Source organism: Montipora capricornis, chromosome 12, assembly GCF_036669925.1.
Source record: "Montipora capricornis isolate CH-2021 chromosome 12, ASM3666992v2, whole genome shotgun sequence".
Classification (NCBI taxonomy): Eukaryota; Metazoa; Cnidaria; class Anthozoa; order Scleractinia; family Acroporidae; genus Montipora; species Montipora capricornis.
In genome coordinates this window covers 957,963-970,462 of record NC_090894.1, presented here as the reverse complement: position 1 = coordinate 970,462, position 12,500 = coordinate 957,963, and the positions used below count along the sequence as shown (strand labels likewise).

Sequence of the window (12,500 nt, the reverse complement as noted above, 5' to 3'; positions counted from 1 at the left end):
AGTTTCAGAGAAAGACTTGTAGGAAGAACTTCTCTAGCATACCTCGTCAATTCGCCTTTAATAAAGGCTTTCTTATTGCTAGAATGGTGGTGAAACGACTCGAAGGGCTGTTCACGTATTTGTTAAAGGGAAAGTACGGTCTAGAAAACGTTTCTCTAAATTACAAAACCTTTTCCCCAGGAATTCGAAAACAATTGCCGTTTTGTCCAGTTCCCTGTTAAAATGTGGCAAGAGCACTTTGAAGTTGCCTCTTCCGTGACTTGGAGAGCACCATATTGGATATGACGTGTTATGACGTAGCAATAGTCAACAAACGCGTTCGACCTTACTAAATCCTTCGTTCCGCGATCACTCAATGTTGTGTGACCTTTCTGATTCGAGACATTCAAATGAAAGATGAATTATGGTAAACGGTCTTGTGGTTCAATAGGTAGTAGGCCATTTAGGCCATAAGTGCGACAGAAACTAAAGTCACTAAATACTTGTAAATTTTCTAGTCAATCAAACTAGGCGGCAAAAATCAGCCAGAGCAAATGTAAACAAGACAAAAACCTTGAAGATGCGAGAAAGAAATATTCGACAAGCGTGCCTTTTTCACTTTCTTCCTTCAGCGACAGCCGTCCTCGGTGCTTCAGCAAACGTATTTGTTTTCTTTGAAACGGAGAAGCGTTTAATTTCGAATAAGCCGACGAAACTTTCAGATGTTGCTCATTACATGTAAGAAAGCTTTTTCATATCAACAATTACCGCTGTTGGGGTGTACGCTTTCGGTGGGGATGAAACTAGACACATGTCTAGACTTGAGAACACATACAAAACTTAAAAAAACTGAAGCTTACACCGGAAAATTAAAATTTTAAGAAAAGTTGGCCGGCGAAAATAAAACGTGGATGGATTCCTCAAACGTGAAAAGCTGACTGCTATATTGTCTGTTCGTGTCTGTCATTTTACCACGGAGGACTTCGAGCGGGATCTTCAGGTATCACTGAGGTATATGAATATTGGTCCTCGTGACATTCGCTTCATATAATTCTAGCACGCTATTACTTGGTGTAAAAGCAAAGTTGTTTTGCGTGTTTGGCTTATAGAATGAGCAATATAAATAATTCTAGCGCGCTATTACTTGGTGCAATTTCATTCATATTAGACCGGAAACGACGATGCGTGCATGTGAATAGGGCAGGTACAAAACACAGGTCACAGAGCACAGGTCACAGGTCACAGGTCATTGTTTTACTAATACAGAATGTATCCTAAACATTCATAAAAGCTAACCTTAGGCCTAATTAGGCCTAAACAAACGTTTTTAGGCTTAAGGTTAGCTCTTATGAATGTTTAGGATACTTTCTGTATTGGTAAAACAATGACCTGTGCCCTGTGACCTGTGTTTTGTACCTGCCGCATGTGAATAGAACAAACAATCAGCTGTTTGTCTCCCGCTAGCATCGAACTACAAAACTGCAACGACATCTGTTTTACAAATAAAGGCATTTGACGAAAAATATAAGGCTTTTATGTCGAAAACATTATTTGTGGATGAATTTCAAAAGAAAAAACATGGGTTTGTCGGCTTGAAGTGAAAGGAAACGAAATTTCATCGCATTTCAAGGCCGACCGCGTGCTCTCTCGAAGCGCAGGTTCAAAATTTCACTACACAATCAAGCGATCGCCCACCTCGATTCTTCGCTTTCAGAGCATAATTGGCGATCCAAATCAAACTCTTCATCTTCTCCCATCCCCAATGTGTCTTCGTCACAAAACACATCCATTGTTTCTTCCACGGTGTAACTCGCCTGCCTCGAAGAAGACGCCATACTGCTGCAAGACAGGAACAGAGTGAAATGAATTCAAATCATCGTGGTGTCGCGAGATTGCTTCGTTGCTAAGTGAAACTCGGCCTGTGATTGGGTAATTGCAATATCTCGTTAGTGACGAAATTTCGTAGCGATCCGAAGAATCTCCGATGAGTAACCCGATCTTTTCCGACGGATACGCCAGCGTATCCGTTTGAGGCCCCCCTGTAGAAAAAGAGCTCTCCTTTTTTTCTACAGGGGGGCCTCAAACGGATACGCTGGCGTATCCGTCGGAAAAGATCGGGTTACTCATAATTAGAGGAAGTTTATAACTTCAAGACGATTAGCATAAAGGTCCTGTTGCGTGACTTTACGATTTGACAGCTCGTCATGTAAATGCTTTAGTGTCTCAGCTTGAAAAGAAGAGACTTCCCGAGATCTTTGTCGGTAGGCAAAACTCCTATGTGAGGATTAGATATCAGCTCGCTAAGCTTGTCTCGTTCTTGCTTTGTGAGGTTGCTACTCCAATGTTGTTTGCCAGTCACAATGCTATTTTGTAGTTCTTTGCGTTATGTAAAGAGTTTGTCTTCAAGATCTGGATTTTCTCGGGGTGGATTCCAGACAGTTGGAACGTATAATATGTGGTTAAAATCTTTGTCTTCTGGACAGTTGGAAAACCTATCTTGGAGGCGAACTCTTCGACAGAAATCTTGAATTTGTGAGTCGAACTGAGCTTCACTTGAGAGTTGAAGCGAAGGTCTAAACTTTTTAGACCCAGGCCCAGAATCCTAGATTGCTACTCAGTAAGCTTGAGAGAAGTAAAATTATGAATTCCGAATTCCGTGGAAGCAAGTCGTAAAGGGGTCATTTAGCCATCGTGAACAAACATTTTTCGTGCGCAGAACGTTTGCCTATCTACGTAGCCTAAATCTTTTCCTCCACCGTTTTTTGGCGAAGCGCGAGGTCGGTTCAAGGCCTTCCGTGTGGCAGAGCTTGACCTTTGGCGTTGCTGGGCTTGATATTGCTGTGGTTGACGGTTCATAGACGTAACGTAACTTGCTGTTTTGTTTACCTCCGTATTTTGGCCCGACGATGGAGACTTTTCCTTGTCAGTTTCCTTCAGGAGAGCCTTCCGCTTTCGAAGCAAGACGGATTTCGTTGCGGACGATTTGCTTTATAGAGTCCTTGGAGGGGACGAAAACCAGCTTGCCGTCGTCCATCTAGCCTGCGTGGCAGGCCGTAGAAAGGGGCGCTCCTTTCTACGGCCTGCCACGCAGGCTATCGTCCATCAATGTTTCACTTCTTCTTTTCGCCCTGCTGCTAATCTCCGCTTGCAGAGCTTTAGAGGCCCGCGAGACCGCAGTATCTTTAGATATTTTCTGTACAAATGTGATGGCGGCCGCGACGAGACTGTTCGCTTTGGTATTCCAAAGTTTATTTTTCAGGAGTTCCGCCTTCCATCGCGCAATCGTGCCAACGATAGAAGCGACGCGGATTTCCTCCTGATGATTTTTAACTTTCGAGCGGAGATTCTCAATTGCAGCTTCCAGCAATTTCACTTCAGCGTTTCGGACAATGTAGTCAAATTTTGCTTGAAGTTGCTCCACGCTTTGACCTTTAGCTTAGTATTAAAAATGCCAGATGGAGTGGTGCTTTGACCTGCGTGGTTCTCTAACAGTTTTATTCTGCCAAGGAGACTAGAATAGGCTTTTTCGGCATCAACCCGCATACGAACTTTTGTTCTGAGAACAGTTTCGATGGTGGAGTCTAGGGTTGGAAGAACTATTGAGTACTGGATTTGGCTCTGGATCCAACGAGTTGCAAGAATGACGGCGTTTAGGACCTGAGCGACTATTACCATTTTCGTTCGCCATGTTTCTTCTTCTAGTGTTTATTTAGATTATTAAAGAAAAAGTAAACTGGTGAGCAGCACTCTGCGAGCTGTATATGTAAAACTCGTTAATTCTCCGACGCGTTTCTTCTACCTAACGTAGACTTGTTCAGGGAGTTTTACAATAATACATTAAACGCCTTTATTTACTAACGTCTACTAACTATGATTTAAGCCATATCTGGTGGCAAAAATGACGGCCACCAACACTAAGGTTTGACCGGATTTTCGCGAGGGAACAGGCGAAGCTGTGAAATATTAGGGCAAAGCGTGAGAAACAATGTTTGAAGCCACCGTTTTAGCTAGCTTTAACTTTTTTTAAAACTTTTAAAAATTATGTATTTTTTTTAAATTTGTTAATTATTATTGTTATTATTATTATTAAAAGCTTTCAAGTTTTCAGTTGTAATAGATAATTGTACTACCCTAAATTCCGTGATTTTATGGCACTTTTTCTGCCGGAATTAAGTATGAGATGAGTGTTTCGACTTCGTTGCTTGATATTTCCTTCAATTCGTAACATATCAAAAATTCCTCACCCTGTATTGGAATGCATTCATCTGTGACTACGATGCAACAAAGTGCAGCTATTTTCGCAGTAAAATGAAAGCGCAAGAACTTCTGCAACAGACTCGGTCGTTGTAAGTTTGAGGCCTCAAAACTAAAAGGCAGTGTTAAATACTAAAATCTAAAATTTTATTCAAATAATTCAATGTATTAGCTTTAATGTGATGTATATTTTGACCTCATACAAAAAGTAGCGGCGCGACAATTTTTTTTTTCCGTGCACATTTTCATTTTCCTTTACCGAGACCTTAAGTGATTTTTTTGACCAATTTTTAGTTTTTGCCCATTATTCTTCATTTTATTATGATTATTAATATATAGCGTGTAGAATATATACTACTACTACTGATAGTAAAATTAATAATAACTAGACCCTCCGTGAGGGTACACTGGGTTGCCTGTGGTACGTGCACCGTTCCAGAAATTTTTTTTCAAGTTGAGGGGTCATTAAGACCATTTAAGGGGTCACCCAGAAGTCATACCAGCAGAGGCCCTTCGGCTTACAGGTCCTCACACGTTCGTACGACGAAACAGATCCTTTTCTGAGGTTAAAAACCTGGCTACCGGCCTATTAATTAATCATTTGTCAGAAAGAAGAAATTCCTGTCCTCTTTAGAAAAAATAGACACGCAGTGCTTATGTGTGGTAGTGAAGTAACACAGCGATTTATATAAATGTCAACTGAGCTGTGTGCTGTCTTCCAGGAGATTCAAGTTGTCCTTGCGTAGTATGAGGCTCTAACAGTACACGATATTGTTTTGGTATTGTCTATCATTGTAGTGCCATGGTAGAAGTCTTGGGTAAATAGCCTGAGAAGACATGTGGTTACTAGCAAAGTACTGAACCCAGAATCGAAAGATTGAAGAAAATACATGGGAAGTGAGAAACATTGGCTTCTGGGCTGATATATTGATAATTTTCAAGCTCTCTCACAACTTCTTTCACCACAAGTTTAAGCGTGCCCTCTGAGCATCTGACAGCTTTGTAATACTAAAGTCTACTAAAGTTAAGCCCTGTTTAGTATCTGGATGGGTGACCTCAAACATATACCCGTTCGTAAAACAGAAGCATTGGACCGAAAATACTATTAACGCTAACAAATGCGAACTCAGCAAGGTACAGATTTTGTTAGCTTGCTTTATGCAAAAACAAATATTGAAGCAAAAGTAAATTGATACACAGTTTTTAGAAAGAGCAGAAGGAAGTCTTTTTTTTTTTTTTTTTTTTTAAATTAATTAATTAATTAATTTATTTATTCCACACACGCACACACACAAAACAAACTACAACTTACTTACAGGATAGACATATTTACAGTAAAACAGTATGCATTGCTTCCCATACTGAAAAGGAAATCAAAGCATTAAAGTTTACAGGCTGTTGGTTGCAAGGCTGTTGTGAAAAGGCGATGAAGGATTTGTTGGTTTAGGGACTTATCAAAGTAAAAGAAGCAAGAAAAAAGAACGGTTTTCTAAATTAAAGTTTTCAGTAGTTCCCACTTCGTTTGTAAGGTGCCCGCACCCTTTTGTTCAAATAGATAGGTCGACTTAAGACATCTGAAAAGGCCTTCTACCTTTGGTAGCGTTTTATTGTTTTTACAACACGAGGCAAAAATTCATTTGACAATGATTTTTGGGGGAGTCTGGCATCAAACCTAATGCTATAAGAAGATTGAATTGGTAGTTTTCTGGAATAATCTGAGACGAAATAAAGCGTTGTATTAAGAAGGTCCAAAAAGCGGTCACTCTGGGACAGGACCAAAAGAGGTGACTAAGTTTTTCTGGTTCATCTTTGCAAAAGAAGCAGTTTGGGTAGTCTTGTAGGCCGATTTTAACTAAGAATTCGTTAGTGAGCAGAAGGAAGTTTCCAGGACGGTCGCTCGAGAATAACCTATTTACGACATGAAAACAACATTAATTTTGAACCGTGAATGTAGAATATAAAAAGTTACGATCAGCGACAAACATTTTGGGAGATTTTTGCTTCGTTCAATTGTGTCATTGTACTTTTGGTTGCACAAATAAATCGCAAAATCGAAAGTGACACCGCCGGAATGCAGCGGGCGCCGTGATTAAGTTACCGCGGCATGTTTACTCGCCAAAGAGTGAAGCATCTGTGTCAAATGATGGCAAGATATCGGGTTTTCGTAAGTTTCTTTTTCTGTCAAGTGTTATAAAGTTTGACAATAAATGAGCGAAGTCAAAACAAAGATCACAATCGCCCAAACACTTGAGGGTCGACCATTGTTTCTGGTAAGTCAAAAATTTACTCTCCAAGACAAGGTTATTTATCACCAGGTAATTCCGTCACTTTGGAAATAGCAGCTACTTTATTATTCATCGGCGTCACAATTTTTTGCTGATTTTGGGACTCATTTTGTTGAAACTCAAGCACGCTTCCAACAGACCTGTTTATTTTCGTGAGCAATACTAAAAATATCCTCCCGTGTCACATTTCAACCTTAAGCTCGAAAATTCAGTACACAACATGATATGATAATTTACAAAGGCAGAAAATATCACGGAATCCTTTTCCAGCGAAACATTTTATTGAAACAAACAACATAAGATGCACTACAACGCCATCCGCGTTGCAATGACTTTCGACGCCATTGCTGGTTAACGAGATTAACAAACTCACGAAGCAGAATGTATATTTATATTTAATTAAGTTAGCACAACAGAAAGACGCTAACCTAATTTTGACACGAAAATGCTTTACTATTGCCATAAAAACTATCCAGTTAAGCTCGCATATTATAAAACATGATGAATTTATAAAGGCCACCTTTTCCAGCGAACAATTTTTTTAAAACAAACAACATATTTGCTATTAGACGCAAAAACCCCTTCCTATTTCATTACGTGCGCGAAGAGAAAAAACTCAATCGTGTCAAATATGTGCAATATTACAACAAACTAAACTTTCAGGATCAAACCGTTTTCATGAAGTACCTTTTCCTTGAATAATGAAGCACAAAATAGACGACAAGCTTTCTTTCAAATAATTCTTGGCTGTCACAGATCCACTTAAGGTGTTCGATTCGTTCTCTGTCTTTGTTGAACCCATAAGTTACCAGAGAATTTTCCATTTGGTTTCAGTGTTCTACATAACAGCACACTTGGTAAATATTATTTTAGAAATGCAGCTCACTTTGATTTCTACTCGACGGGCGATAGATTGTTGTCGAAGTCCATTATTCGTCGCTTCTAAGATTCCACCGCCTCTCTTGTTCAATATCCAATTGACTTGCCATTATTGAGCTTCATAAGGGTATATTTTGTTCAAAGATCCACTAAAACGCCATTCCCGTTACATGACTTTCGACGCCATTGCAGGTTAAGTTTATCATTCTACTGTGTCCACCAGAGAAATCTACGCATTTCCACTACCCTCTCTATCCTAAGAAAATACGAGCAGAAAGCTCTATGCACAAAGATACCACTTAGCAGGGGAGCGACAGGCAAGACTTTTACCGACACGGAAAATAAAACGACGAAACGCTACGCAGATTCCGACTGGGTTTGGCAACCCAGTAATGAGCAAAAGCTAAAAATGTAAATGTTTGATAGGAAGTGTCAAATAAAGCAGTCTTCCGTGTTCCGAAACAGCATCCAACTCCGAATTTGTAGTTTTTTAGTTTGGCAAAAAACAAACAAACAAGCAAAAAAACAAAAAAAAAACGAGCCATTGCTATAATTATGTAAAAGATCATGACGTGAGGTATACGTTTTGACTAAAACAAACATATCATCAATATAAACCCAATGGATGCCCTCTTAAACAGCAACGGTGAAAAATGATTATTTAAACGACCGTACAACGAGTTTGCTGAGGACGTAGACCAACCCTCCACCATCGACAGTTAAGAAATCGGAGAAGTCGATCATTACATCTATCTTGGTCAATGTATGTCCATGTATTTTCCCCTCGAAGGAACAAGAGATCAAACGTCGTATCACCCTCCGATGGCAAGCTTTTGGCAGACCGAGTGCGATCTTCAAGTACAAAAACATTCCGGTTGTTCTCTAACGTCAGGTTTCCGTCCAATGCATTTTACCAACAGTCACCTGTTTATCAGAAACCTGGAATCTTACGAGACAGTAGACCCTGAAACTCCGAACTATGCAGAGAGCCCACGAAAAAATCATGATAGACATCACGTGGTGAGATCGTAAAACAGCTCAATGGTGGATCCAAGAAAAAACCAAAGTACGAAATATCATGGACACGATAATTAAACTCAAATGAAATTATGTTGGGCTGGTCATGTGGCTAGAAGAACAGACAACCGTTGGACAACCCGCATTACGTTCTGGACGCCCCTGGGACACACAAGTAACTGAGGAAGACCAAGGAGCAGATGGAGGGACGAGTTGGATAGTTTTATAAAACTCTGGCACCGTGTCGCGCAAAACGTAGATCACCCTGGAGGTCAATGGGGAAGGCCTACGTCCAACGAAGGACATTTATCGGCTGAAACAACATTTTAACGATACCTTTTAGTTCATTGTTTTGACCCAACACATCCATGGTTTTATTTGACTAATGCAATTTGAAGAAAGTTTAACAGTTAAAAATGTTGGAAGTGCGATGAAATGTTTGGCAGGTCTTTTCTACGGGTAATGGGTTGCGGGATACGGGTAACAGTTGGCGGGTGACGAGTGACTGGTAACGGCCGACGGATGACAGGTAAAGGGTGACGGGTAACAAGAACTGCCGGCTTAATGGCCATCGGGTTCGGCCATTCCTTCTTTCACAGCAAAGAACGATTGCCCGCCGAAATACGTCTGCAACACAGGCTAAGATGTTAGCCTCCCAGTTCACTTATCGATATTCTTCTAAATTTCAAACACAGACGGGGCACGAGTTTGCTAATATTAATCCAATCCAAAAAAAAAAGTGCATGATCACAAGAAACATCATCAAAGTAAGTAAGCGTTGTTTGACCTAAGTGCATCTAACAGGATTTTCAAATATGGAACTGAAAAAATTGATTCGTGTGTGGATTTTTAGAGGGTGGCACTTGATACATAAAGAATTAATGATTGTGGCGTGTTATAGCCCCTGCCAGACGCACTACGCCCTCGCGTCGGCACATTAAGGTATTTTTTTCACAACAAAGAAAATAGTTTGTTCCGACGGGATCTTACAGGGTTGTCACCATTAGATTAGCACGAACAGAGAATGACAAGTTACAAAAATTACAAGGAACGAGTTAGAATCAAGTTACACAGCAAATTTATACAGAAAATGACGATTTATGATTGTTACATAACAGAGTTAAACAATAAACAAAAAAAGGCAAGGACGAGCATAAGCGCCGCCTTTTCCATAAGTTTACCTGGCATACGTGTTCCAGGCAGAACAGGAAAATAATGGATCAATACAGGTGTTAATTTTAATTACTTAGGAATATTAGAATACAGATTTAAAATACTTATTGAAAACCCAAAAGAGACCGCTGTTGTCATGAATGCGATCTGGAACCCGCGAGAGCAAGTTAAAATGCCCAGGGGTGTACTGAAAATAAGTTGCCTCTAAAAATATAGTAAAAGAGCTCGCTTGGATAAAAACGCCACTGAATGAAACACAAATAACCATACTGACACCAAAAACCAATTAAAACATTCCTAATGAAAAACTTAGTTGGCCCAGTGTACCAAACACCTCTCTCGACACCTGTTCCAAAGCAAATTCATGACCCTAGGAGAAGACACACTCTGATCACAACTATACCAAAGAGCAAACAGTCTTAGGAGCTAGTTTCTCATAAAAGTCGATTACCAATGTTGCTTGGAAACTACCAGGGAAAGTGAAATCAATAACCTTTTAAAATTAATATCCCTTAAATTAGCATGAAAACACAAACCTATTCAAGAGAACTTAACATTAACAGTACCGCAATTTATGAGGCGAAGCAATTTCCCTAAATGATTTTATCTATAAGCGTAGTTATCCATCGAGGCCAAGCATCTTAATGAAATAAGTGTAGCTACAACTGTTATCGTCTAACGACTATAGAAAACAAAATGATGTTGAATCCAAAAAAGACGAAGGACTCTCTTTCCAGAAATCATCAATCGAACCCGACGCTCTGCAAATCAAAGATGTGTGTTTGGAAATGGCACCTAGCTTTAAATTACGTGGAGTATGGCACCAAGATAATCTGTGTTGGAAATACCACATTGAACAAACGTATCTACAATAAACCAGAAAAGCAGGTATGCCATTGGAATTCGGTTTGACTATCTACTGTACTAAAATCTGTTCATTCTTAGAATATGCGTGACCAGTTTGGGGCGGACTGCCAAAATACCTTCCATATGACCTTCAGAGAGTACAAAACAGGAATCTTGGTCCTGCTAGATCAACCCTACCATCAACAATATACGAACGATAAATTTCGTTGAAAATTGGCGTTACTTTCGTTTCTTTCCAAATTTGGCAGAAAGGATGTTTATGATATTAGCCAATCAGTGGCCAGTTTTTATTAGAATATGTTGAAATGACATCATAATGTGATATTCCGAAAATTGCCATCGAGCGAGCAAAAATGGCCCGCACCGAGTGGGATGAAATCCAGGGAATTTTAGTTGGAATCACGGAAATAAATTACATAGAGAGCTTCTTTAGACCCAGGGGTGCAGGGATGGAACAGTGGTGAGAGCACACGCCTCCCACCAATGTGGCCCGGGTTCGATTCCCAGCCTCGGCGTCATATGTGGGTTGAGTTTGTTGGTTCTCTACTCTGCACCGATAGGTTTTCTCCGGGAACTCCGGTTCGCCTCTCCGCAAAGAACCAACATTTGACTTGATTTGTGTTAATTGTTAATTTCAGTTTACAGTGTCCCCAATTAGTGCTCTAGCGCTAGGACGACTAGACACTTAAATAAAGTTCCTTTCCTTTCCTAGCAAATGTATTTGGATAGTTTTTATGGCAATAGTAAAGGATTTTCATGTCAAAATGAGGTTAGCGTCTTTCTGTTGTGTTTACTTAAGTAAATATTCCATGCGGTATCGCAGGCTGTCGGCCGTAAACTTGATTTCCACTCTCAAAATTACCTCCAGAACCTATTTTTTGCGTAGAATGATGTCCTTGTCTTCTGTGGTGATACTTGACGATTCTGAAACATTTTGTGAAGAAATATTTATAACTAGGCCTTTTTTAACATCCCATTGAAAAATAAAATAAAATATTGGCCTTCCGGTCGATTTCTCTGAAATTTGAAAGGATAATTGCTAACAAGTAGAGAAAGATTTTTCACAATAACTAAAAATTCCTGTGTTAAAGTGGTACTATGACGAAAATCGCATCTTGCCTATCTAAGCCATTTTGAAACATAAACAAGTAGTCTGCGTGAGAAGAAAAATGCTGTTTACTTTTTTCAAATATCTCTTTTCGTTCCAGAGATATTCGAGTTTTTAAAATATGCAAATTAGCCAAGTGATGACGTCATACACTCAACCAAATTTTGTTCAAATATGATGAAAAGAGATATCTCAGCCAATTTGTATCAGAAATTTTTGATTTTTTGCAGGAAGATTCTACTAAATGTTCTCCACAATATGAGCGTAACAGTTCTGTTACCATGACATCATACTGGGTTCCAGACCTCCCCCATATTAAAAGCTTTTCTGGCCACCTTTGATGTTCCATTTTGATATTTGCTAACAGCCCTTCATATGCATGATCCAGCAAGCATATAAATATGTTAGCTCGAGTTTGTGGCCTTGTTTAACCTTTTTCAAGCTGAAAATCACTAACATATTGAAATCAAGTGGGTGGGGACTGGAAAAGAGTGAGTTGCCATGGGAACAGAATTTTTTATAGCCATAGGTGTGTTTCCCGTATAACTATTAGCCTACCAAGTTTCAATGGTCTGCGCTGCAAACTGGCCAAGGTAGCTCTATTTATATACTCAATATAATATTGGGTTGAGTTTATGACGTCATCAGTCAGCTCATTTGCATATTTTACCCATTTTTCAAACGTAAATATCTCCGGAACTAATGACGATATTTGCAAACGGTAAATGGCGTTTTTGTTCTTTCATGGAATTCTATGTGATACACTCAAAAATTCAAGGGGTAAAAATTTGATCATAGTACCACTTTAAGCATGAGAATTCGACGAAGAGGTAAATGCGACTAAATTTGTTGCGTGCGTTACTATTCTTGTGCTTTGATTGTTGTTGAAGTTGTGCAAATTTTGACAGAGAATATTAAATTATGAAAAAATACCTATG

The 12,500-nt window shown here is 39.5% G+C and overlaps 1 protein-coding gene across 3 annotated transcripts in view; it reads right to left on the bottom strand.

The window, feature by feature from the left end:
- The window catches only part of LOC138026837 (uncharacterized), a 43,420-nt gene that overhangs the window by 24,836 nt on the left and 6,084 nt on the right, over window positions 1–12,500 (bottom strand). For all 3 annotated transcript variants that reach the window (XM_068874292.1, XM_068874291.1, XM_068874290.1), the window contains exon 2: window positions 1,675–1,818. In XM_068874292.1, coding sequence (XP_068730393.1) covers window positions 1,675–1,814 — 140 coding nt within the window. In that variant the 5' untranslated portion in view covers window positions 1,815–1,818. The remainder of the gene's footprint in view (window positions 1–1,674; window positions 1,819–12,500) is intronic.